Source organism: Mycteria americana, chromosome 6 (assembly GCF_035582795.1).
Source record: "Mycteria americana isolate JAX WOST 10 ecotype Jacksonville Zoo and Gardens chromosome 6, USCA_MyAme_1.0, whole genome shotgun sequence".
In the NCBI taxonomy this organism is placed as follows: domain Eukaryota; kingdom Metazoa; phylum Chordata; class Aves; order Ciconiiformes; family Ciconiidae; genus Mycteria; species Mycteria americana.
In genome coordinates this window covers 61,972,875-61,998,769 of record NC_134370.1, presented here as the reverse complement: position 1 = coordinate 61,998,769, position 25,895 = coordinate 61,972,875, and the positions used below count along the sequence as shown (strand labels likewise).

Genomic DNA, 25,895 nt, shown 5'->3' with positions numbered 1-25,895 from the left:
GTCGTCCTCTGTCCTCCGTTGGCCGCAGGACACTGGGAGAGGGAAGAAGGAATCAGCAGCAGTGGGGACCCCGATGGCCTCTGCAGCCCCCCAGTGCCCCATCCCCTGCCCCTCTTGCTCAGGCAGGGGCACCCCAACCCTCCTTGGCTTCAGCACATACTGCCTGCATCTCTGCCTGCCTGCCAGATGCTGAGCAGCTTTGAAAAACACTGAGGATGTTTGCAAAAGCAGCTTAAAAATGTGGGTATTGATCATCTGACACCTTCATCTTTTTTTTCCAGGTCTGCCTTTCCACTGGAGGTTGGGGTATCTCATGGGGACCCCCAACCTCATGAGCTCACCCAGTGTCATTTCATCTCAGACCATCCTCATACAGGCAGAGGCGAGCGCCCAGCTTTGGCCGGGTGGGCAGCCGGCTCATGCTTTTACTGCCTTTTATTTCTACTGCCCCATTATCCGCAAGGTGTTTCCCAAACCCTCAAGCCCCTACTGCTCCAGCCCAGAGCCCATCATCAGCTGCAAGGCTGGACCACGAGCCTCTTGGCATGTTTCTGATGCCGTCTGGGTGAAAAGCCTTGTTCCCATGCATGAGGAGGATGAAGCCTGCCTTCATCCTCCCTCCAGCACCCAACCCTACCCCTGCCGGGCCATAGCACCGGCTCCAAGCCCAGGCTGTGCGAGGGATGCTTGGCTCCAGTTCAACCACTTCCCAGGGGCATCCTCTTCCCCGCCAGCTCCCAGGGAAGGGACGGGCATCCCCTTTTTCCAGGCACTAAAAGCAATCCCAGCCTTGGAGGTGCCAGGTTAAGGGAGGGCAGGATTATGGTCTCTGATGCAAAGTTATTTTGGGTGGAAAAAGTCCCGGGTACTCACCCGGGAAAGGAAAAGCTGAACGGTCCGCAGAGAGTCAGTGCACAGGGCAGAGACAAATGCACGGTCGGTGAGGCCGGAGTGGAGCGGGAAGAAAGCTGGGTGAAAGCTTTGTAGAGTCACCGGGTTGGGATTAGACCGTCACAAGGCATCAACTCACTGCAGCTTTGTAATTAAATCAGCACAACACAGGCAAGAAACCCCATTAAAACATTACAAAAGGCAGCTGAGGAGAGGGAAGGAGGGAGCCGGGGCTCCGCCGGACGGCCGGAGAGTGCGTGGAGGGGCGGGCTGGGATGCCGGACCCGATTAACAAAGTATAAAAGCTTCTCGTTGTGTAACTTGCTCATTAGCGCGGGGCAGGGGCAGAGGAGGCGATGGGCAGCCTGCCACCCCGGCCCAATCCCCCGGGGCGAGCGGGCCAGGTCTCCTCCCCAGCTTCTGCCCCGAAAAGCCTGGCAAGGTCCCGCTGTGAATTTGGCCGTGTGGGCAGGGTCCAGCGGTGGGCACCAGTCCACAGCAGAGGATGGTCCCAGGGCTGGTCCCTCCTGGGGCTCTCCAACTCCTCCCCAACGAGGCCACCCAAACCAGCATCCGTACGGGGCCACTTTCAGCTTTTAAAATAAAGAACCATGGGCAAATATATTTTTTTGCAATGCCCCCAAGTGATGGTTGCCTGCTTGGAGCTTTGGGAACTGGAACCCCGTCCACCCCCGGGGTGATGCTGCAGACCCGTGAGGGAGGGGAGCACTGGGATGCAGCAGGGACCACGCTGAGCCCATGCGTGGGTGCAGCTGGATGGCAAAACAAGGTTTTTTGGGACATCCCAGCATGCTAAAGCTGCATGGGGCAGGGGAGCCCTTGCAGCCTTAACTCTTTTTGGGCCCAGGGTTGTGGGAGCTGGGTGAGGACATGGTAAGGATGGGGCTGCACATGGCTCTTTCCCCAAACCCAGGAGAGGCTCTTACTGCGATGGGGATTTTGGGGAGGTGGCAGGGCCAGGCTAAGCACCAGAGCAGGACTGAAAGGGCTTACACAAGGCATGTTTTGTAATGCCACCAGGATTTACGGATTTGGTTTCCACGGGGCTGCCCTGCAAATGGAGCCGAGACCCCGCTGCGAGGGAGGGAGGAGGAGGAAGGCACGAGATTCCAGATGAAGGGCAGGGGGGAGCGGGGAGGGAAAACCCGGACCTGTGCCAAGACCCTGAGCGATGCCGCCGTGGCCAGGAGCACCGCATGCTGCTCTCCACTGGAGACCTCCCGACCTCCCCATCCCCTTCCCACGCCAGCCCTGGTGCAAGGCTCAGCTCCCTCCTAGAGCTTGTTGGACATTTGTCTTCAGCCCAGCGAGCAAGACTGTGTGTGACGGAGGGACACCGTCAGCGTGGGGGCTCCCAAACAGACCCAACGGCCCTGTATGGGGATGGCAGAGGGGACCTGCGCTCCCCTGGCCACCTGGGCATCCTGGCCATCATGCTCATTGCAGATGAAATAGTTTGGCAGACTCATGCGCAACCCCTGGCAGCACCGAGCGGGTGCTTTGTCCTGGGAAAAGGGGTCTTCGGAAGGGGTGGAAGCCCCAGGAGGGACCCACCCCAAGGGGGACCCGCCCCAAGGCCCTGTGGCCGGATCCCTTAGGGAAGCTCTCGGCCAGGTCCAGTTATCCCCCTCCCCACGGCCCCTGGCCACAGGCGAACCCGCTCCCCCTCGCTTTCCCACTCCCCGTGAGCATGGGGCTTGTGAAAGCTCCCACGCTGGGCTGGCACCGGATCCTCCGGCTAAATCCCACTGCTTAAAGGCGGGCTAAACCTCCTCGTGCGCCCAAGGCCACCCCTCGTGCCCCCCGGAATTAAGGGGTTTACTCAAAGGGATTCGCGCTCCACGTGGGTGGCACTCGCGGGGGCCGGGCGCCGCAGCTGGGGGGTGGCCCTGAATGGGCACTTTGTGCTGAGCGCCCCAGTCCCCCCGCAGCTGCCCGCCCCACGTGCCTGCACCCCACGCTGCCTGCACCCCATGCCACCCCGCGCCCCACGTGCCTGCACCCTCACATCCCTGCACCCCGTGCCATACTGCACCCCACGTGCCTACACCCCACGCTGCCCTGCGCCTTATGCTGCCTCTCGCTGCATACTGCCCTGCACCCCACCCCACGCTGCATCCCACGCTGCCTGCACCCCAAGTGCCTGCCCCCCACGCTGCCTGCACCCCGCGGGACTCGAACCCGCTGCCTCCCGGGCGGCCGGGGGAGGCGGGAGCGGCCGGAGGCGGGGAAGGGAAGTGAGCGCTCGGGGGCGGGAGCTGTTGCCCGGGTGACGGGCGGGCGCTTCCGGGCGGGAATTTTGGGGTGACGGAGCTGAGGCCCGGGGGGCGGCGGCCGCTGTCAGCGCGTCCCCGGCTGGGCCGGGCGCCTCCGCGGCCCCATGGCCCAGCGCATCCTGGCGTTGGCGGCCGAGGAGCCCCCCGAGCGGCTCCAGGAGGCCCTGCAGAGCCTGGGGGAGGGCGAGGTGCGCGGACGCCCCGCGGGCCGGGCCCTGTGTGCGGGGTGGGGGGTGCCGGGCCCTGACAGGCGGGCGGAGGCGGCTTCTCCTCGGGAGGCCTTGGGTGAAGGGCAGCTCACAGCGTCCCCTTCTCCTTGCAGCTGGGCGATATGGTGACAAGGCAGGCCCTGAAGGGGAGGGAGACGGCAGCTTTGCTAAGAGGGATCTTCAAAGGTGGGTGATGTCTGAGCTGCGCTTTGGGGGGTGGGTGGGGAGGGGGACTGTGGCCCCAGCCCTGCTGATTGCCGATGAGCCGGTGGGTTACAGGCTGGCTGGGTGAAGTAAGCGGTCAGCAGCACAAGGAAGTGTCACCTGTGGTAAGAACCTGCCAGTCGGGGCTGTCACAGGGAAACGGGGCATCCAAAAATAGATACAGGAAATAGGAAACCGGATTAATATGTTTGTAATGAACCTGTGTAAGTGGGCTTTACTTTTGGGAGCCCTTAGGTACCTTGGAGCAGAACTGAGCTGGCCAACTGAAGCTTAATTGCCAAGCTGATTCTTCTCAACATTTTGACACTTCCTGATCTCGGGCAGCAGGTTGAGTGAACCACAGGGTGTGATAACAGGATTGAGTGCTTCAGCTATTTTATCCAAGAGATTCTCATTTCCTGTGCTCTGGTTTTTATCTGTTTTGTCAGATAGATGAAATGGAGAGTTGCAGTCAGGTGACAGTTTAGCCCTGCTAATTTCCTGTTGTTTAGCAACATGTTGTTACTTGCATAACTTTTCTTCCATTCTTTGTTTTCTTTATTTTCTTGTTATAAGGCTCCCCTTGTTCCCAGCAAAGCGGTGTTCTCAGGAGGCTTCAGGTTTACAAGCACTGTGTCCCGCTAGTGGAGTCAGGGGACCTGCATTTGGGCAAGGTGTCTGAAATCATAGGACTGCTGATGCTGGAGGTAGAAGCTCCTTTGGGCTGGCTTTCCTGGGGTCTGCTGGGTATCATTTCGTATGTAGATTGAGATACTTCACTAGGCCACTGAGGAAAATGAGTTGTGTCCTTTCCATGGATCTGCCCTGGACTAAGTTAGCTGGTGTTGGAATTTGCTGTGTGTATAAATGTGGTTATCTTTGGATAATTATACTTAGACTCGAAACTCCAAACCTACAATTACATCAATTACATCAATCAATTACAAATTTGATTTACTGCTCTGTTCTATAAATGACAGTATGACAGTCCTGGGGGTGAATTCCCCTTTTAGGGGAACATTTCACTGTAAGAAATGTCCTTTGCTGGTTTCTGGTGATGGTTTGGACGTGTATGTGGAATTCTCCTGTGCACTGCCTCAGGCTCTTTCATGTTGTATCTTCTCCCAGGCTCGCCAGCTGCCAGGCCATGCGTTGGCTGAGCTTGCCACCCTGTTTGTTGATGTTATTAAAGGCGGCAGCCTGTCTAACGGGAAATCCTTGGAGTTGTTTTCCACTGTTCTCACTGCATTGGCCAGTTCAAAGGAGAACCTGGCTTATGGGAAAGGTAACCCCTCTCAGTTCCTTCTCCCCTACCTGTCCTCCCTTCCTCTGGAATCAGCTCCTAAAAGACTTTTGCTTTTTCAGGTGAACTGAATGGGGAAGAGTTTAAGAAACAGCTGATAAACACCCTCTGCTCCAGCAAGTACGTACGCCTCTGCCAGCTCCACCACGCTTTAGTCCATTAAAAGATCAGTCAGTGCCTAGTCCTGTTTGAGTCTTTTACAAAATTCCCTGTGATAACCTACAGGTACAGCGGGAGCTAAATCTGCAGTTGCTAAGTGTGTCTGTAGCCCCAACATGCTCTTAGTTACATGTGTACGAAACAGTGTGTTTCATGTTGTGCTTTGAAAAAGACATCATGATGAGCTGGATGTCACTGTCTGTGTCCTGTTCTATCATCTTTGAATCTCTGCCATCTGTGACAGTGTCTTCTCTGGCTGGGAAGGCAAGGGAACACCCTGTTCCCACATCTTGTAATAGTGTTTTGTGAATTGCAGAAAGCACTTGTTTTTATTCCTTTCTTGGTCATTTGTTATTGTGGGGAGGGGAGGCAGTTTGGAGCATTCTAAGTCTGGGTGGTTAGGGGGGTGGTGGTGACTTCTGATGGAAATTTGGCTTTTAATCTTAATATCAGAACGTGACAGAGAAATGGTGACATTGAATAATTATGTACAACGAGGGAAGGGATACATGATAATTCTGCTTGCTCTCAATCTTCCAACATATTTTTGTTTTACCAGGTGGGATCCTCGAAGTGTAATACATCTTGCCAACATGTTCAGGTAATTCCTTTTACCTTCAACATCAACACTTTCTTGTGCTGCAGTCATGACCACGTCCTATGTGTTGGGGGCAAGTACGAACAGTAGGTCTGACCATGCCAGGCACAGCCCCGTGGATGGTTGAGTCGATGAACATCCACATCAGATCCATTTGGATAGAAAAAACAGCTGGGCAGGCATGCCTCAGAGACTGGGCGTGGCATTGTGGTTTTTATTCCATGTGTGAGTGAGCCTTGGCACATTAACAACCCATTCATGAACAAGCATAATGTGAAGGAGATCTAAGCACTGAAGGTTGAAGAGTGTCCTGGGACAGCGGTAGGGTATTGAGGGATCTGTGGCAACTGCTTCTGGTGAGGACTTTGGGAGCATTCGCTGCCTGTCTGTACATTAGGACCCTTTGTCTAGTTATGGGTTGAATCTGCTGTGGGATTCTGAAGGAAATTAGTGAAAATTATTAGGCTGCATCTTTGATTCAACAGGGATATTCCACTATCGGGAGAGGAGCTGCAGTTTGTGGTGGAAAAGGTCCTTAGGATGTTCTCCAAATTAGACCTGCAGGAAATTCCCCCTCTGGTCTATCAGCTGCTGCTGCTTTCTGCAAAGGTAAAAGTCACAAGAGCTGGCCTTCCCCTAAGCATATACCATGAGAAAAAAATACGTACAGACTGAGCTTTGGCTGAATTTTGGCAGGGATTGTGATTGTTCCCAAAGTGTGCTGTGGGAAGGAGGACACAGCAGGACATCAGTGGTTTTTTTTTCTCTAACACCCTCTAGCCTGAAGAAGCTGACTGCTCAGAGAAAGAGACAATCTTGATCTTCCTTGTGGGGAAAGAAGGAAACCACTGGGAAATAAGGGATGAGCACAGACCTAGCAGACAGCAGAGAGGTTTTTTTCAGTGTTCTTAAGTGTGGTTTTGCTCTCTCTGTAGTCTGCACACTATAATAATAGCTCATGCAGTATGACTGTCTTCTGGGTTGGAGTCCAACTTGTACTGGAAATGTCTCATCTCTTGCTCCTCCTGCAAGCAGAGGCTGCCAGTGACATCTCTGCCCTTTGACAGGGTGATCTGGCTCTGTTGCTTTCTTCATTTGTGACCAAGTCAATGCCAAAACGATCCAGTCAAAGGCAAATTACATGTGTGTTACAGGAGGTCGTTTGGGTCCACTGGCCAAAATGTAATGTTAGATTTAAGGTTAGGAGTTTGAAAGTCTCCCTAATTGCTTATAACATGAAGGATCCCTTCTAATTAATAATAACTTCAAAAAAAACCAGCTGAGAACTTCAGCTTCTTCCAACTCTTCGGTAAGTGCAGTCAAAAGAAATACACAAACTAAACCAGAGTCACTTCATATGGAAATGAGCCGCACAGGAGCCCTCCCCCACCTCAGTGATTTATGAAGAGAAACGAAGGATACCATGGCATTTGTAATTGGTGTGGGAATAGAGTGTAGTTCTCTGGGATACTGCAGACCCTGCAGTGGCTTAATGTAACGTCCTGCCTTGCAGGGCAGTAAGAAGACTGTTTTAGAAGGAATCATCAGTTTTTTCAATCAGTTGGATAAGAGACAAAAGGAAGAACAGAGGGTTCCACAGTAAGTTCTCTGTGTCATCCCCTTTCTTTACTACCTGGGTCTTTGTAGTCACCCTGGTCCTGCCCAGGGCAAACCTTGTACAAGTATGTCCTCCTTCCTACATAAGAAATGATTTATGGCTTTGGATAGCTTGGTTTTTTCTGATAAAACTTACAGATCAGTGGACCTTGAAGTCACCACAATGCCCCTAGACCAGCTCCGCCATGTGGAAGGCACTGTTATTCTCCATATTGTTTCTGTTATCAACCTGGATCAGGACCTAGGCGAGGAACTAATCAGACATCTAAAGGTATGGCAAAGATGGAGCAGGCACTGTTGTTGAAGATGTTGAAGCAGGGTTTTTAAAACTTAATTGGTTATCTGTAGAAGGGATTTAATAATTCTTATGGCCGCAGTCATGTTCACTTTAACAAGTGCTATGATATGTTTGAAGACACATGTCCCTTTCTACGCCACAACAGCAGTGTGATATGGGCCTGATAGCTTCCCTGAACTTGCAGGATTCTGCGGTTGAAGATAACAAGCTTTCTGACTGTTGCTTGCTATTTTCTAGACTGAGCAACAGAAGGACCCTGGTAAAGCCCTGTGTCCCTTCAGCGTGGCTCTTCTGCTGTCGGTTGCAGTAAAACACAGACTGCAAGAGCAGGTATGTGGGTGATAAGCTTGCAGAGAACTTCCATGGGGATGTACACTGCACTCCTTGTAAAGGAAAGGAAGCGTGGTTAGGTCATAGTCCCATCAGAATTAGGCTTAAAATGTTTTCAGGATGCTCGTGGGGAGGCAGTTATATCATTGGTATGCTGTAGTTTACTGAACACTATAAAAGACCCCAGAGCAATATCAAAATTTTCCAGAGTTGTGATTCCTGTGGGTTGGTATTGTAGGATGAGAAGAAAAGCAATGTCGTCTTTTTTTAATGTTTTGGCTCTGTGGTAGCCACCTGAAGAGCATCTGGCAGCAAGTTACCCTCATTGAGGCACTTAATGAGGTTGGTGTATTTGTCTTGAGAAAGAACCGAGTTAAGATTTTTGGCAGGCTGTACTGGAACTTGTGCTGTGGCTGGTGCTCTTACTGGAACATACCCAAGACTATACAGGTCCCATTTCAAAGATAATTTCCTCACACTCAATGATTTTACGTTCCAGATATTTGATTTCTTGAAAACATCAATCACAAGAAGCTGCAAGGACCTGCAGTTCCTTCAGGCCTCCAAGTTTCTGCAAGATTTGTTTCCTCAACGATATGATGTAACTGCTGTAATTCTGGAAGTGGTGAAAAATAGGTGAGCTGTTGCCATGTGCTGCAGAACGCTCAATGGGCTTTTGAGAGGGGGAGAGTTTCAGCCTCGCTAGAATGCTCTAGGGTGCTAAATACTGCTGACCAGGTGCCAGCAGGGAACAGTGTCAAAATCCAAAGTTTTTATCCCAGTTTTATATTGGTGAATTAAAAAAAAAAAAGCAACAAAATGCAGCCATATAAATCTGCTCCTTCTACCTCAAATTTTGGCATCTTGTGGTACAAAGGACTCAACTGATCAGGACCCTATCTGTTTCTTACTGGTAAAGCAGCTGACGGTATGAGTCATGCTGCCAGCTGTAGTTTGTGTTCTGATCAAAGGATGAATGATAGGTTCAGTGTTTTCTTCCCCCACATGGTTAGTCCTTTAATCATCCTGTGGGACAGGTCTGTGATCTGTCACCAGTTGTCCTTTAGTTTGATGCGAGGCATTCCTGTTCTGTCTTCCTCTCTGACTTGAAGATCTTAAGATCAGTAGGATATTTGTGCATCCAAGCTGTAGCCTACTGTCACATTCAGATCAGACCTGAGTGCACATCATTCCCCATAGCAAGGAAACCTTTGGACTGGAAAGGAAGTCTGATGGTTGGAGAACCAGGACTGCAAGATACGTTGTGCTGAGCACCTGCCCCTCAGCCTAAAGACAGTTACAGGGTTGCGAGGGATGCATCTTCCCTGGCGTGATCAAGCATCTCTCACTGCTGCTTTGGACCCTGGAATTACTGTGGAAGATTTTACTTTAGATAGCTCTAATCTAAACCTTTTCTGTGACTAAGTTGTTTCTTTCCTGGTCTGTTTAATGTTTTCTTCAGTGCATTTGGCTGGGACCACGTCACTCAGGGCCTGGTGGATCTTGGCTTCAGCCTAATGGAATCGTATGAACCAAAAAAGCCCTGTGGAGGAAAAGCTGCTGATACCAGTTATGGCCTTTCAAAAATGCCAGCCCAGCAGGCCTGCAGACTGGGAGCAAGTATCCTGCTGGAAGCATTTAAGGTAGCGTATGGTTTGGAGAGGGTTTTGGGGGGAGGAACTCTGTTCTTATTCTTTCATGGTAAATGGTGTCAAAACCTTGCCTGCTGTATCCCTCATGAGTGTTTTACAAACAATACTAGATTTAGTCTCCTATTTGCCCCTGTCCAGCTGAAAGAGGTCATCTTCATAAAGTCCTAATCCTAATCTATTCCAACTACCACAATACTTGTGTAATCCCTATTACAGTTTCCAAGAAACTGCAGAGAAGGTAGAGAAATTCAGAGGTACAAAGAAAATCTGACAGAGGTGGGATTGAAATCAGCATCATCACTGAAGTGGTAAATTTGCATCCTACAGACCATTTGACCCATTATGTTCTGAGTGTACTCTGTGTGTGTCTCTGATGTGCTGGTTCTGATTAGACTGGGATGAAATCTGAATTGCTCTGTGTGAATTTAGCTGAAAGGGGACTTGGCAACCAGTCCTAGCTTACCTTTCAGCTCTGGATTGGCTTTGTACTGCATAATGCCTGTGCTCTGACATACAGGCATATCTTAAATTTAGGTAGGTTTTGATTTTTATTTATTGTTCTTTCTCATTTCAGGTTCATGAGCCCATCAGAAGTGATATTCTTGAGCAGGTCCTGAACAGAGTTCTCACAAAAGCAGCATCTCCTGTCAGCCACTTCATAGGTAACAGGAAAGAGAGAGAAATGTGCCCTGCTCTGTGGACACTCAGAACATAGCTTCTCAGAACAAATTTCTGCTGAAGTGGCCTGAAGCCAAGAAAATCAGTTGTTCCTTCCCCTCTTCCTGTGGTGTCAGCTGCATCAGATTACCTTGTACTCATCACAGGTGAAAACATGTTTGCAGGCAGTTGCCATGGAACAGCTGACGCACAGAAAATTGATATCCATCAGTCAGTAACCTGTTACACGTTCCTAGCCTTGCCTTCCTCCTTGTCCTTGGGCAGGTGCTTGGGAGTCTCTGGGGCTGCTGAGATGCCTATGCTGCAGCCTCTTCTCTTATACCTCAGTGCCCTCTGGTGGGGTGAGGCCCTGCAGCCGGGTTGTGAGTGTTTCACACTTTGTGCCTGCAGCAGAGCTCAGATTTTCGATGCTTGTCCTATCACAACCTCTCTGTGTAATGGAAGGGCTTTGATTATTCTGTAATTGTTAGCTCTGTAGATGTCTTTTGCTCAGACTTTTCTGGCCCCTTGGCAGCAGCTGCTTCTTTTGTCCTTTTATTTTTCAGACTTGCTGTCCAATATTGTTGTGTCTGCTCCTCTTGTGCTTCAGACTTCATCCTCCAAAGTCACAGAGACCTTTGACAATTTGTCTTTTCTGCCCATTGACACAGTGCAAGGGCTCCTCCGGGCAGTACAGGTAAAGCTTTGCATTTCTCCATTAATTTTGCTTTGCTAGTTTAGTTCCCGTGACAGCTCTAGGCCACAATTATATGCATGATCTAATAACCCTCCTCGTAAAATAAACCTTCATACTCTGCTGTAGGTTGTTCGGTGTAGCATGGAACTGTTCTTCAAGCATGGATTTGCATGTGCCCTCTAGCAAAAAGCATACGGTGCAGTCTGGCATGGTACTGAAACTACTCTGCACTGATCTTTCATCTGGAAGATGCCCAGATGCTGCACACTGTAGAAAACTAAGTCTACAGTGTTTAGCTGAACAGCTGTAGCTGTCACATTGATTTTTCTCCTTCCAAGCTCCATGTCAGTATTTCTCTTTGCCTGGGCTGGGGTATTGCCCTGGCATTAAACTTTTACCTGCTTCGTCCAATCTGGGGATAACAGTTCTTTTCCCAAACCCTTGCACTGTGTCCTCACTAACCTGCTAAGGTGTCTCACTGCTACAGCTCTCTGGGTTTAATTTTATATTGTTTTAAAATGTTTTGGTTCTCCTACTGTACTGATGACAGTATTGGAAATGCAGGGCCAGATGGGCCTGAGGAAGATGAGCTCATATGCCCCAAGGGCTTGGCATGCCTTAGTGCTTTTCTCTCCAAAGTGTATCTTCCTTTCCAGCCGCTGCTCAAAGTCAGCATGTCAGTGAGGGACTCCCTGATACTTGTTCTCCAAAAAGCTATATTTTCCAGGTAAGCTGGGAAGGGGATTCTTTGAAAGGATTTGTACAACTCATTTATGTTTTTGGAGCAGAAGTATTTTTTGCTTGTTTTGGCTAAGTGCCTTCTTACTATGTTCTTCCCATAACTAGATGGTGACATCTCCTACCCCTTTAGCATAGGACTGTAATACAGTCACGGCTCTACTGAACTGAGACACAAATCCCAACCCCCAGCTGAATGGGCTTTGGAAATTCAGAAAGCTGTTGGGAACTCCAAATAAGTAGGCAAAATTAAAACCAATTCCAACATGTGTCTACACAGCTGAGTACATCCAGATGCTAGGGAAAGTCTGGAAGGAACCACTGATCAGAATGCTGAGCTGCCACCTTCCCTCTGATCTCTTATAAGGTGGTAGAGAAGCAGGCTTGTTGTCTTGGTAATGCTTTGAGCAAACCATCCTGCTGTCCTCATAATGCTGTGATCGTAGACTGGATTTTGTTGGGCAGTGGCTGCCTGGGTATGAATACAGAATTCATAATTTAGGATTATTATTCAAGGCAAGGGACTTGGTCTTGGGAAAGACCCAGGGTTTTGGTGAGCAAAGCAAAACAGCTTTTTGTGGGGAATTTTCCAACTCTGAGCTCTGTGAGACTCTCCCATTCCAGTTTTCAAGGGACATTTAATGCTTGGGTCTTGGCCTGGAGCTCTCCTGCAGTGTGAGCATTGCAAGGACAGAAAGGAAATTGAGTGTTGTGAGAGTGTAGAGCAAGGGAGTTCCTAGCAAACTGACAAGTTCTTAACTACTTGGGACTATGCTGCCCTCTTGGGCAATACAGTTCCACTGGGCCCAGTCACTCTGGTTTTGTGGACCCTTTTTCATTGCTGAGTTATCTTGTATTTACTTCTGAGCTTCTTGCTTCCATTTTTCCTTATGCTTCTTTTTTCTCCCCCTGACTCACAGGCAGCTTGATGCTCGTAAAGCTGCGGTTGCTGGCTTTTTGCTTCTGTTAAGAAATTTTAAGGTTCTGGGCAGCCTGTCCTCTTCCCAGTGCAGCCAGGCCATTGGTGCCACTCAGGTAAGTGCTGTTCTGCAGTCCCTGGTGTGGACATATGAGATGGTCTCATGTCTAATATGCACTGTTGGAAACAACTCAAGAGTGGAATGTTTCCTCAAAATGGAAATATAACTTCAGTAAGGATTAGACCTGGAAGGAAAGCTTTGGGAAATGCAGTGTGCAAAGAGAAGCTGGCCTAGGGATGTTGCTTTTCAGAGTCATTCTCTCTTACAGTGCCAGTATTCTGGGGAGCATTTACACTGCTTCATGATGATAATAAAGAGCCTGGCAGCACACTAAGGACTATTTCAGTGATTGTTTAGGGGCCAGGCCCCTTATCACCTTGCTTCTGTGTTGTGATATTTGAGGATTGTAACCAGTATAACGTGACTAATGTTCCCTCTCAGGTCCAGGCAGATGTTCATGCCTGCTATAATTCTGCAGCTAATGAGGCCTTCTGCCTTGAAATCCTGGGCAGCCTGAGGCGATGTTTGAGCCAGCAAGCGGATGTTCGACTCATGTTATACGAGGTAAACACAGTTTCTTCAACCTCCTTTTAAACAGCCACTAGCTCTTCTGTAGTCTGGTTCTACTGTAGCTCCAGGTAAATAATGATCACATTATTGTGGAAAACAACTTATCATCTCAGTTATGTTCTTCATGGGACACATGTACCAAGGACTATTTTGGGTTTTTTTCAATCCTTCTGCTTCTTTTTATTTTGGACCATTATAAGCCAAAAGACAGATTGATGTATCTTCCTCATCTCGTACATTGCTTAAGAGCAAAAATGCGTCAGTGTCTCTCTTCCTGTGGTGTGACCTAGGAAATGGGAAGCATGTTTGATGCCCAATGAGGAGTAGTGTTATAACAGGCATTGGGTAGAAGCAGTGTTGCTGGGAGTTAATCATGGGCTCCAGAGAAAAATCTGACTGGAGAGTATGGGGAAACTTCCTTAGAGACTGCATCAGGGATCCGTCTTTTCTCCTCTTCCTTTTGCAACTTTCTATAAAGGCTTGTCTGCCCCTTAGATTTCTTTTGGCAAATGGCCTAATATAGAGAGCCATTTTTGGGTGCGTATCTTACCTCCTGATGTAACCGTGGGGTACCAGCTTGAGAAAAGGAAAACTCTTCAGGTCAGAGATTTTGTTTCCTTCTTGACTTGGTTGGACCAACCTTTGGTGCACTGCAAGTTTTGGGTGTGTTCGTCAGTGTTGCTGTAAGGCTTGTGGCTTGCTTTATCCATCCACTGAGTTTTCTCTGAAGGATTTTTTGCCTCCTACAGTTTCCCCACTGGCTTGTTTTGCCTTTGAAGCAGGATTTCACAGTTTGAAGTTGGATCTAGTGCTAGCGTTAAATAGCAGTGAAAGTCACTCTGGGCTTGATGCCACCACTGCTAGGGAGATACAGCTTGTGAGAGGGCCCCTGTGAGGAAATTCATACTCTTTCTGATTCATACCTTCTTTCTGTGGTGCCTTTGCTTTGCCAGGTATGGGGTTTTACACTGAGCACATTGTTACTTCCTCATGGTTCCTTGTGGTGCCAAAGGGTCGTTGCTGTCGTATGACACCAACTTATTATGCATGTGGTTCATTTTCTTTGTTGTGTAAGCCAACTTGTCCTTCCTTCCTGTCTTCAGGGTTTTTATGATGTCCTTCGCAGGAACTCCCAGCTGGCCAGCTCTATAATGGAAACACTCTTGTCCCAGGTAAAGTACTGCTCTGTGGCGTGGCTGCAGAGACCCTAAGAATTCTGCACTGCAACCAGTACAGCAAGCAATTCAGGTGAAATATTGGGAAAATAGTTCTCCCTTACACTGGAAACATGTTTAACTGCTGCAGCACTTCTCTAAGGAGGTGTTCAAATCCCTGCTATATTGAGAGAGCAGACTAGGTAAACGTCTGGAGACTGGTTCATATCCTGTCACAGGGTGGAAGAGAAAGGATCTCTTGGAGCCCTTTCCAAGCCTTCAGTTCTGAGATGCTGTGAGAAGTGTGGTGCCCAGAGAAGTGCTTTGTGCGCTATTTCTTTGCAGCGCACAGCAGTTACCCTCCCATACTTCCCCAAGGATGTGTGCTGACACAGTAATTATTATTGCTGTCCTCCCATCAGGAGAATACCCAAGTCCATGTAGGATCTAGGAGGATTAACTCATCCCCCAACAGTGTTGCTCATGGCAACAAGACAATCACATTTCCTCAATCCATTGGACAGGCTGTGCTTTCTTTCAGACAAGTAATTTTCTTCCCTTTAATCATCCGTAGAGTTCATGCTGACTAATTCCAGCCTTCCCATGACAGTATAGGGTCTGAGAACGGAACATGAACAGAGCCAAGGCAGCTTTTGGGTAGCAGAGAGCACTTAATGGGAACTTGGTGTAAATGTGTAAAATTTTCCCTCCTTGGTTCTGATCCTATATCAGTACTCGGAGCATATCTCCTTCTTGTGGTGTGCCAAACAGCCAGGAATTGGTGCAAGCATGGTCTCTCATGGATTTGTTTTAGTGCCAAGTGTAGCCTCCATAACTGTCTGCACCCTTAGGCCAGGAAGCTGGCTGCCATAACAGGGCCAAGCATTCAGTACAGGTAATGGGCAGCAGAAGCAGTTACTTTTCCTCACTGTTTAAAGGATGGGTAGCACTGCAGGTGAAGTGCAAGTGATGTTGCATGTTGAGGCAACACAACAGCAAGTGGCCAGATAAACTTGTTTTAGGGCAGTGACGTGTCCTGGCTGAGAGGTACATAAGCAACTCAAGGGGGGATTTTAATCACTAATAGAGCAGGTGACATGGCTCACGTACATGTACAGTCCCATTATCATAGTGCTAGTTTTCACTCTGTAGAATGGAGTACAAAGATCATATTCTGTTTTCAAACAACCTAAGAGGCTCAGTTACCAAGTAACTGGTTATTTTTATTTCTTGTTTTCTATGATAGATAAAGCAATATTACTTGCCCCAGCCAGACCTCCTGCCTCCACTGAAACTTGAAGGATGTATTATGGCTCAAGGAGATCAAATCTTTCTGCAGGAACCACTGGTAAGAGCTATACTGGCTGGCCACAGCTGCAAGCTCGTCTGTTCCATAGCATTTTAGTTTTGCTGCTGCCTGAGCTGAATATCTTGTGTTTCTTCAGCCTCTTCTAGCCTGGAGCAATTCTTTTAATGACAATAGAGCTGGGCATCTCGCCCCTGCCTCAGGCTATCTATTAGAGCTCCCTGGCAAAGTGGTTTGGGCACCTGTGTGAAAAATGCTCTAGGAACAGCGTAGTTCTGTTATCCTCTATTGAGCTCACCTTGGGGTTTTTTTTCCCTCCTTCAACTTAATTCCACATGAAATAGTCATGCAGTGAGTGTGTGTAGCAGGGGGAAGAATCTGCCCTTTGGTTTTGCTCCTTTGAAATTGTTGGAGATGAGATCTCAATGATTCATTGGATTTCCAAGGGAACAAATTCAAATTAATCACTTTGTTTTCCCCTGAGGAAGTTTCCATGCTGTGCTGTAGTAGCACACCCAGGAAGGGAGCAGACACTTCGGCTAGAGTGAGAGCCCTTTTGGAAATTCCCTTTCCATCTCCTTCAGCAGTTGAGGTAGCTGGGTTGAGGGAGCAGTGGGAGTTAAGTCTTTACATCCCATATAGGCAAGCTCAGGCAGACAACATTGTCTGAAGCTAGAAGTGGGTAGCTGTGTGTAGGATTACAGATCCCCTCATTCTGGGAATGAGGCATATTCTTGAGACTCACATGAACCTCTGAAGACAGCTATGGCTCTTTGCATCCAACTATAATAGTCTGGCCTGTGTCCACTTCTGCCAGTGACCTCCAACTTGAAGGCTGAGTGTAACTGTGTGGCTGCTTCCTTCAGGCCCATCTGCTTTGCTGTATCCAGCACTGTCTCGCCTGGTATAAGAGCACTGTGCATCTATGCCAAGGAGCTGAAGATGACGATGAGGAGGAGGAGGAGGATGTGGGATTTGAGCAAAACTTTGAAGAGATGCTAGAATCTGTCACACGACGCATGATCAAGAGCGAGTTGGAAGACTTTGAACTGGTAAATCAGATTTTCAGTTTGACTCAGTGGAAGAAGACACTGAGTTCTTGTCAGGTTTTGAAAAGATTTTTCACTTGTTTCCTTTACCTCTTAGGATAAATCAGCAGATTTTTCTCTGTCTTCTGGTGTCGGTGTAAAGAATAACATCTATGCCATCCAGGTGATGGGAATTTGTGAGGTCCTGATTGAGTACAATTTCAACGTAGGGAATTTCAGGTAAAACATCAAATCTTACCCTCCAGCACTAGCTGCGCTGTGCTGTGCCTAGCTCTTCAGAGTACAGGACACAGACTCATTGCAAGCACAGGATAATAGTGCCAACACAGAATCAGAATTATGCTTTCTGAGTGTGTGTGCCTTGTCGCACAGACATTCACAGAACCTTGGGGAGTGTCTTCCATTTGAATGTCATGTGTTGTGGGGGATGGGATGTGACATTTTGTAGAAGAGCAGATCAAGGAAGAATGGATGAGGTATACACTGTTAGGGAGGTGGGGAGATGACATATGTCATGGTTTTATCATTTAGAAAGTGTCATTGTGTAATTTGGCAACTGAAGCTTCAAATGGGAAACTATAAGACTGGATTTTCTCCATTAATGCTTTCTACTACTTTATTGCAGTAAGAACAAGTTTGAGGATGTCCTAGGCTTGTTTACATGTTACAACAAACTCTCAGAAATCCTGAAGGAGAAAGCTGGAAAGAACAAATCTACCTTGGGCAACAAAACTGCACGGAGCTTCCTGTCCATGGGTTTTGTATCTACTCTGCTCACAGCTTTGTTCATGTGAGAAGCTGTCATAACTGGAGAAGGTTTAAGGCCTATTCGCAAGCTGCTTTTGTGGTGTCTGCATGCTGGCTGTCTTGTGCACTGCATACACAATACAGGCATTTTCATTTCTGTACAAAGCATGTGTGGTAACAGCACTTGTTGTCTGGAGAGCATCATAGTCCAGGCAGGAACCATAGCTGTGCAACTCCTGGTATTGACAAACCAGCTTTCCTGGACCTTGCTTCTGACTTGTAAGACCTCAGAGAGCCTCTGCTCTTCCAGTCCTGGGCCATTCGCCAGACAACAAACTCCAGTGTTTGAGCTCCAGTCCTCTATGGAACAGAGCCAGACATCAATTCAAACCATGTCTGTTAGTGTATTTGGAAAGGCTGGGGAACGCTGTCCTCTGAGTTTGGGCTACCAAAACAAAGGGCCTTTTCCACCCTGAATTCAGCTAGTGATTTTATTTGTAAATGCATATTTAGATTTTAAATCTTGTAGGCCATCCCCGTGCTTTTTCAGTGCATCCTCAATTCTCTGACAGTGCTCTTGATTCTTCAGGGACAATGCCCAAAGCCATGAGGAGAGCCTAGCAGTTCTGCGCTCCAGCACAGAGTTCCTGCGCTATGCTGTCAGTGTAGTTCTGCAGAAGGTGCAGCAGCTGGAGGAGACAGGACAAACCGATGGACCAGATGGACAAAATCCTGAGAAGATGTTTCAGAACCTCTGCAAAATCACACGGTGAGTCACTGTGGCACATGAAGACATCAGCCCTAAGAAGCAGCAATGCATTTTGGGGATTTTTGATTCTCAGGTAGGGTTTCAAAAGAAGAATGCGGACTATAACTGTTTCAAACAGTTATTATTACTGCGTTGAGATAATTGCCTTTCTTTGCTCCTGAGAAATCAAGTGGAGGCACTACAGTTTCTGTGCCAGAGTGATACAGCTCTAATAATGGTACTTGGCCTGGAAGAACCAAACGCCATCAAACTCTCATTTTCAGCCTCTTTCTGACTTTTGGCTCATCGCTCATTGTCACAGAGGAGGTAGGATGGTTACAGGCTGGATTCTTGAGGCCTCTGGGATGCAATGAAGTTAAAATTCACTTCTAGCTACAGCATAAAACAGATGTAAGAGGGACACAAGCTTTGGAAAACATTTGTTTAGGACTTTTGCAAGACGCTTGAAGACATTCATGCATCTAATCCTTTGGAAATCCAAGAATGTTAAGCATCTAAATGTCTTTTGGGATCTAGGTCATATCTGCATGGGGTCTTTTCAGATCCCAGTCAGCAGAGAGCACAAAATGCAAATTAACCCTGCCATGAATAATGCCCATTTTGTGTCTCTCCCCAAATAAAAGAGGCTATTTTTGTTGCAGTCATTAGGACTACATATGAGCTACATGTTTTGTGTGATTGGACATTGAAATAGAATAAGATCATCTGTGCAGGCGACAGAACTAATGAGAAGAAAGGAGAGGGAACAAAAAAGGGAAGAAGTGGGCTTAGGGGAGCAGGAAAAAGATGTTTGCCTACAAATAGAAAAGTCTCCTTTGGGACAAACAATTTTGCTTTCTTCAAAGATTTTCACTTTCCTTTGCCTGCCTTTACCTTTCTGATTTCATTTATGTAGAGCCCTATAGAGATATCTGACGTTTCACAGATTCAAACTGCCAAGAGAAAAGCTCTTTTTGTCACTGACAGATTTGACACCAGTGGTCAGTGTTTGGGTAGTCTGAGAGAGAAGGAAAGCCAGGTGGAAGAAATGAGTGTATAAAGATGGACTTGAAATGGGATTGGAAGGTCCCTTGGCACCTGGAAAGAATTAAATTATTTAGCTCTGCAGGAAGAATGCAATAGCTGTTTTGCTGACATTGAAACAAGATCTTCTTAACAATGGATCTCTTCTCCCTCCACTTTCCTATAGGAAAAAGACCTTCCAATTTAGTTATATTAAAAATACAATCCTTAGAGCAGAATCTGTGATTAGCCGTGTTCTAGTTCTTGCGCTGTGCAGCCAGCTTTACTGGAGCATGTGATGTTAACTTTTCTCCCGTCCCCTAGGGTTCTGCTTTGGAGGTACACTTCAATTCCCACTGTCGTTGAAGAGTCAGGGAAGAAGAAGGGCAAAAACATTTCACTTCTGTGCTTGGAAGGTTTGCTGCGGATCTTCAACACGGTGCAGCAGCTGTACACTGCCAGGATACCCCAGTTTCTACGAGCCCTGGGTAGGCACATGGTACAATTCTGTTCTGGTTTCCAGGCTTTGTGTTCCAGCCCATGAATGGGCAGTTAGGGACCCAGTGCCCTTTATCCATAAGTAGAGAGAGGGGTCTAGTCCTTGTCTCTCAGTAACAAGGCAGGCTTAGTAGCAGTGATTTTCATGCCAGAGGCAAGTTCCAGAGATATCTTTACCTGCTTTTATAGAGCTCTCAGTCTGTCAGCAGAGGATAGTTGGGGTCTGATATAGCATTCGTCTATTTGAAGTTTGCCTTTGACACATTTTTGTGCTCACCACGGTTTTGCAGTCTGTATTCCTCCTCTAGCTGTGAGCAGTTGCAGTCTTTCCCACTTTTGGAAATAAATCCTGTATTCTACTCTTGGCATTTAGCTTTTTTCTGCACCTCTCTGTCTCTGCCAGATATTACTGATGGTGACGCAGAAGAAACGGATATTAATGTCACAGAGAAAGCTGCCTTCCAGATCCGACAGTTTCAGGTAACTACCACTGTGTGCTGCAAGTGTTCCAAAGCTCTGGTAATTCTGGCAGAAAACACTGCTAGTTCTCTGTTACTTGACCACAGGATTGAGTATGTGATAGCCACTGTGACACTGATTCACTGGCAGTTCAGAAAAGTTTCTGATCCCTAGGGAAAGCTTCTTCAGGGCACTGTGCAGAGCTGGATTGAAGTGCACATGTATCTACAGAGCTATAAGGTCCTTCAGTGCAGCATAAACTTACCTGAATATTGTAAAAGTCACACTGAATGATATGTGGGCCTCTATGTAAGCACTCATAACAAAAACCAGCACTCGCTCTTTAGAAGAGTCTTCTTTTTATATTCTTTGTCATTCTCCTTGTTGCTGATTCCTTTATGTGCTGCAGCTTCTGGTTATTTGCTTCTTAAAATGGCCCTGCAGCAAGCATGCACACTCTTTCCTTCCCATGATCAGAGGTCCCTGGTGAACCAGTTCAGCAGTGCTGAAGATGACTTCAACTCCAAGGAAACGCAGTCACTCATCACAGTTCTCTCCACTTTGTCCAAACTCCTGGATCCAGCCTCTCAGCAGGTACTTCACAACCTTCATGGGGTGACAGGGATGTGTGTAGTAGCCGTAGGTGTGGGAAAAAGATTATCAGACTAGGCTGACAGCTGAGGGCTTTGATATGTGTGTGTGTTCTGCCTTCTCCTGCAGACCACACCATATCAAAGCGACAGTTTTGTTATGTTATCAAGCACACTCCTGTCAAATGCCTGCAAGGACAGTTAAGAACAAGTTGTCTTCCCACCCCACTCCTGCACGTTCTGATCCTGCCTTTGTGCACCTGGAGTCTGAATGACTTGTTCGCCTGAGCCGGGACTCCTAACAGAGCCTAGATGTGGTATGGCTTTCACATGGGAATAGAGCCAAAAAAGGCCAGCAGACTTATGACCAGTCCAAACTGGCTGAGTGCCTAATTCCTTCCATGCAAGGAGGCATTTTCGAAAGTGGACTAGAGGTGCCCCATTTTTACAAGCTAGGGACTGCACTCAAAGTGTGCCAGAAGTCTGGAGTCATCATTTACCTTAAATTAAATGGAGCTGTTACTCTGTCCAAGGGAATGTACAACCATTCCCCTGTCCTGGATCTCAGCTTTTCACTTGTTAGTAGGTTAAGTGTCCCTTGTGGAACTTCACAGAGCATGGCTGGGTGCCTCTCTGGCAGAAGGGGACTCTGCTGGTCTCCCTTTGCTGGTTTTCTTTGGTTGGGTTTTTTTTATTATTATTAGTTTTGTGCTTTGAATTCTGTTTCAAAGCCATATCTTTTCTCCCCTTATGCAGTTCCTTCAGTTCCTGACTTGGACAGTCAAAATTTGCAAAGAAAATGCTCTTGGTAAGTAAGCTTTGAGGACCGTGTTTAGATGTGATGTGTCAGGTCTGATATTAGACCCTTAGATGCTCTGCTATTGTCTGGCCTGTTTTTACCTCTTTGTTACAGATATATTCAGATCCCACTCTGTGGCAAATTGCCATGACATTGTGGTTATTAGCACAAGTATTAGGGAAGAAACTCCATCTCTATAAATATTAGCATTGCTGAAGAAAGCAAAGCCACTTACTTGACTTTTCTCCCTTGTTATTTAGCACATCTGTTGCTCAAATCTGGATTTATACTCTGGAAAGATATTACTCTTGCCAAAGTTTGTATTGCATTTCCTCAGTGCTTCTGGTCATCATTTTTCTATGAGCTGAGGGCTCCAGTGTGCCGTACTTCCCCTTGCAGTATTTTATGTGATGCCCAGTGTTATAAACTCTGCTTTTGTAACTGCGGTATTTTGATAGGATTTTCACCTACTCTCTGTCATTTCTGGGAACGCAGACTGTTAAATCCATACCGAATCTGAGACTTTCCCTCACTGGATGTCTGATATTCCTAAATAGCCAGGGGAGCTCTGCACCTGGTAACGTGTTGTTTTCTTTTTCCTTCCCCACAGAGGATATCGCTTGCTGCAAGGGTTTGCTGTCTCTGCTCTTCAGTGTCCATGTTCTGTACAAGAGTCCTGTCAGTCTGCTGCGTGAACTCGCACAAGACATCCACGCTTGCCTGGGAGACATAGATCAGGTATGATGGCAGAAGCAGCCTAACTCTTCATCACTTAATGCTGTCAGGGCAGAATTGAGTGCATCTCTGGCGCAAACTATGTGACAGCAGCTAAAGTTTTACTCACCAGAATTTGTTTTCTCTCCTCCAACCAGGACGTAGAAGTGGAGAGTCGGTCCCATTTTGCCATAGTGAATGCCAAGACTGCAGCCCCTACTGTCTGTGTGAGTCAAAATAGTGTGTGTGGAACAACCTGTAGTGTCCAGGGCTACTCTGCTACAAGTGGCTTGTAGATTCCTGTTGTGCCAAACTCCTCCAAAAGCCTGTTTTGTTATTGGTATTTCTGTCTTAGTTGCTGGTTCTGGGTCAGGCGGATAAGGTCCTTGAAGAGGTGGATTGGCTTATCAAGAAACTCACCAGTCTGGGATCAGAGACATCAGGTAATTAAAGTGGTCCGCTTCGTACTGTTACACCTTTGTCAAAAGCAGATAAAGACAGAGAGCAAAAAGATAAGATACATTGGGATTTTGAGGTAGCATCATCTGAGGGCAGGTTAAACTCTCCCTTGAGCTGGTTCCACATGAACAATCTAAGATAGAGAGTGTTGTCACAAAATCCGTCCAGTGACTATTTTCCCTGAGCCGCACTGGTGCTTTTGTGAACCAGACACAAAGGTGGTCTTTTGTGCCTCCCACCTGCATAATTGGATTCATTAGACACACATTCACCACATATTTATCTCTTTATTCTAGAAGACTCTTCTCAGGCATCAAACCAAACCCAGGCTCTGGAGAAAGGTGTAATTCTGCAGCTGGGAACTCTGCTGACAGTTTATCATGAGCTGGTACAGACAGCACTCCCTGCAGGGAGCTGTGTGGACACACTGCTGAGAAGCCTCAGCAAGACATACGCAATTCTCACCTCCCTCATCAAACATGTGAGTGCTGCTCTGCTGACAGTGGGCTGGCTAGGATCTAAAAACTTTTTCCCCATCTGCTACAGCAAGCTCACAGTGACCCCTGGCAGCAGCTACGCTCAAGACTGGGCTGTTGATCTCTTGCAGGAGTTGAGTCCTTATTCTGTGGCTTTCATGCCCTCAATTTTGTGACCTTTCTGAGCAGTGATAGTTGTACTAGTGGAGATAAAGGAAAGCTTCTCTCCAGCTGAATTTCGCTGTGCGTGGCTTGGAGTGGCTCTTTCCAGTGTATCTTGTAGGTGCCTCTGTATGCAGCTGTGTGCCACAATGAACAGCACTAGCAGTGTTCTCACAGTGCTCAGCAATCCTGCCCTTGCCACTTATTCCCATTTAAGGCTTGAAGCATCGGACCTGGGGGAACTGGGCCATGAAAACAGGCCAGCGGAGCAAGTTTGAGACAAGGTGGTGAATACCCCAGAGCTCTCTCACAGCTCTGGAATGCAGGCATGGCATTTGGGATATAGCAAGCCACGGGGAAGGATAGTTCTTGTAAATACTGCCCTCCTCACTGTGCCATTGGATGAGTTCCTTTGAGCCCTGCCTGGAAGTACAGGTTGCAGGATGAGGAGGGCGTACCTAGAGGAAACTCTCTCATGTTTTCCTTGCAGTATATTCAAGCTTGCCGCAGCACCTCGAATACGATTCCAGGAAGGCTAGAAAAGCTGGTGAGTGTGAGCAAATTGCTGGAGGAAATGGCTTGTTGCCTTGAGTTAAGAGTAACACCAACCTCTCTGCTGCTTTGCAGGTGAAGCTCTCAGGTTCCCATTTGACCCCACAGTGTTACTCATTCATTACTTATGTACAGGTAAGGCCTAAATTAACTAGCAAAATCACAGTCAGTCTATCTGATGCTGAGTGGTGTATCAGCTGCAGTACATGGGCACCTTTGGGGATTATAATCTTCTTGACATGACTTGAGTTTCTTATAGTTCAAGCTTTACTATGTCAAATAATAGTATAAGACATTTCAGCACCATTGGGACTGAGCATGCTGATTTCTGCTTGAGCAGGGAAGGAAGAATGTTTGGGGAGCTGGTTTTCAGTTGTTTTTTTTTTCCCCTCTGTTCATGTGGGTTCTTTGGATGAGATTAATACTGCTGTTAACCACAATGGCAAATAAAGGTCAACAACACTGCAGTCATCACAGTGTAAAGTAATGTGGGTGCCAAAGACTGCAGTGCCAAAGATGGGATTTAGCTGCTTGGAGAGGAATTAAGTACTTGAGTGAGGACCACAAGAATTGTACAAACAGACGTGGCGTATTGGGGAAGGTCTGCAGAGTGCAGTGGTGTGCAGAGCTACAGCTCCTGGGGACTTCTCACACATACATATTTCTGAATGTATAAATTATGAAATTAGTTTTTCTTTCCTTCTTTTTTTGAGAGTACCCCCAATTCCATCCTTCTTGTATCACTACCTTTCTGTCATCTAGCTGGTAATGCTGTTACCTAGCCAGAGGAAAGAATTCTCTGGCCTTACTTGGCTGGCCTTTCTTCCCTGCTTACCCTCTAATGAGACATCTTTTGGCATCCTCCTTCAGAACATCCACAGTGAGAGCTTAAGCTTTGCAGAAGAGAAGAAAAAGAAGAAGAAAGAGGATGAAGCTGCTGCAATCTCTACAGTCATGGTAAGATTGACTCACTTTCTATTAGAACATGGGCTGTATTTGAACTTGGGATCATACCTCAAGGCTTGTGTTACCTGGTGGCTTCTTATAGATCACCAATTACAAATTGTCATTTGGGATTTTAAGTAAAAATAACATTTAATCTACCTTAACTTCAGAGAAAAGTCTAAAAAAAACCCAAACAAGTAAAAAAAAACCAACAAAAAACCCACCAACAACAAAAAGCCACCTTCACTAAATGCACCCTAAAAGCTCACAGACATGAAACAAAGGTCAAGTCTGGATAGTCTGTCTCGTCTGATAAAAATATCAATTGGGGTAAGCTATGAAATTACAGAAACGGGCTAATTTATTGGAACCAATACTGCACTCTGTTTAAGTGTTTCTTGTCAGTACACTTAAAGATAAAGTAGTGGATTCCACTAAAGTAAGGCAGGTGACAATGACTGGATGATTTGGGAGCAAGTGAACAAGCTGGCAGGTTCCTGGTCTTTTATGTCCTTTGTGCTCTCAGCCAGCATTTCCTCTGTCTGGTCAGTTGTCCCAGACATTCCTGTGATGTTAAGGGTTTAAAAGCCACAAGCATGATCTTCCTAGATGTTCCCTGAGTGTATGGAAGTGGGCTGAAATGCTGCATGTCCTTTTACCACTCTGTCACTACGGGGAACAAACATCAGTGGTGGTAAATAAACGGGGCAAAAATGTCGTGAAACACTAATGTGCTCATTGCCTGGAAGGGGTATGCTTGCGATGCCTTTGCAGAGCTGGAGCAGAAGTTTTGCTCTGATGGCTGTCAGGCATATCAGGGCTGTGAACTGCAGGCAGAGTACAAAACAATACACGGGAGAGCCTCACTGCAGAACCGTTGTGGGAGTCAATTTAAAACCAGTAGCAAAGCTGGCAAGGCTTGCTGGGGCAGGACTGGTATGGAGCAAGGCTACTGAAGGCACTTTTCTAAACTGGGAGTGTTGCAGTCTTCATGTCATGCTGCAGTGTCATTGT

General features: G+C 47.2%; 1 protein-coding gene across 2 annotated transcripts in view; it reads left to right on the top strand.

The window, feature by feature from the left end:
- Positions 1-3,185: 3,185 nt before the first annotated feature.
- The window catches only part of FANCI (FA complementation group I), a 25,339-nt gene continuing 2,629 nt past the window's right edge, over positions 3,186-25,895 (top strand). The window contains exons 1-34 of one of the 2 annotated variants that reach the window (XM_075506218.1): positions 3,186-3,376; positions 3,511-3,583; positions 4,178-4,308; positions 4,730-4,886; positions 4,967-5,024; positions 5,623-5,664; positions 6,147-6,270; positions 7,175-7,260; positions 7,417-7,549; positions 7,814-7,906; positions 8,406-8,542; positions 9,369-9,549; positions 10,133-10,220; positions 10,782-10,912; positions 11,569-11,639; positions 12,571-12,685; positions 13,072-13,194; positions 14,304-14,372; positions 15,601-15,702; positions 16,527-16,712; positions 16,807-16,928; positions 17,335-17,499; positions 18,046-18,225; positions 19,552-19,715; positions 20,129-20,205; positions 20,662-20,778; positions 21,531-21,582; positions 22,184-22,311; positions 22,446-22,514; positions 22,643-22,730; positions 23,046-23,227; positions 23,875-23,931; positions 24,012-24,071; positions 24,807-24,893. In XM_075506218.1, coding sequence (XP_075362333.1) covers positions 3,293-3,376; positions 3,511-3,583; positions 4,178-4,308; positions 4,730-4,886; positions 4,967-5,024; positions 5,623-5,664; positions 6,147-6,270; positions 7,175-7,260; positions 7,417-7,549; positions 7,814-7,906; positions 8,406-8,542; positions 9,369-9,549; positions 10,133-10,220; positions 10,782-10,912; positions 11,569-11,639; positions 12,571-12,685; positions 13,072-13,194; positions 14,304-14,372; positions 15,601-15,702; positions 16,527-16,712; positions 16,807-16,928; positions 17,335-17,499; positions 18,046-18,225; positions 19,552-19,715; positions 20,129-20,205; positions 20,662-20,778; positions 21,531-21,582; positions 22,184-22,311; positions 22,446-22,514; positions 22,643-22,730; positions 23,046-23,227; positions 23,875-23,931; positions 24,012-24,071; positions 24,807-24,893 — 3,732 coding nt within the window. In that variant the 5' untranslated portion in view covers positions 3,186-3,292. Of the gene's footprint in view, positions 3,377-3,510; positions 3,584-4,177; positions 4,309-4,729; positions 4,887-4,966; positions 5,025-5,622; positions 5,665-6,146; positions 6,271-7,174; positions 7,261-7,416; positions 7,550-7,813; positions 7,907-8,405; positions 8,543-9,368; positions 9,550-10,132; positions 10,221-10,781; positions 10,913-11,568; positions 11,640-12,570; positions 12,686-13,071; positions 13,195-14,303; positions 14,373-15,600; positions 15,703-16,526; positions 16,713-16,806; positions 16,929-17,334; positions 17,500-18,045; positions 18,226-19,551; positions 19,716-20,128; positions 20,206-20,661; positions 20,779-21,530; positions 21,583-22,183; positions 22,312-22,445; positions 22,515-22,642; positions 22,731-23,042; positions 23,228-23,874; positions 23,932-24,011; positions 24,072-24,806; positions 24,894-25,895 lie in introns of both variants that reach the window. The other variant, XM_075506216.1, reaches the window with a different exon arrangement.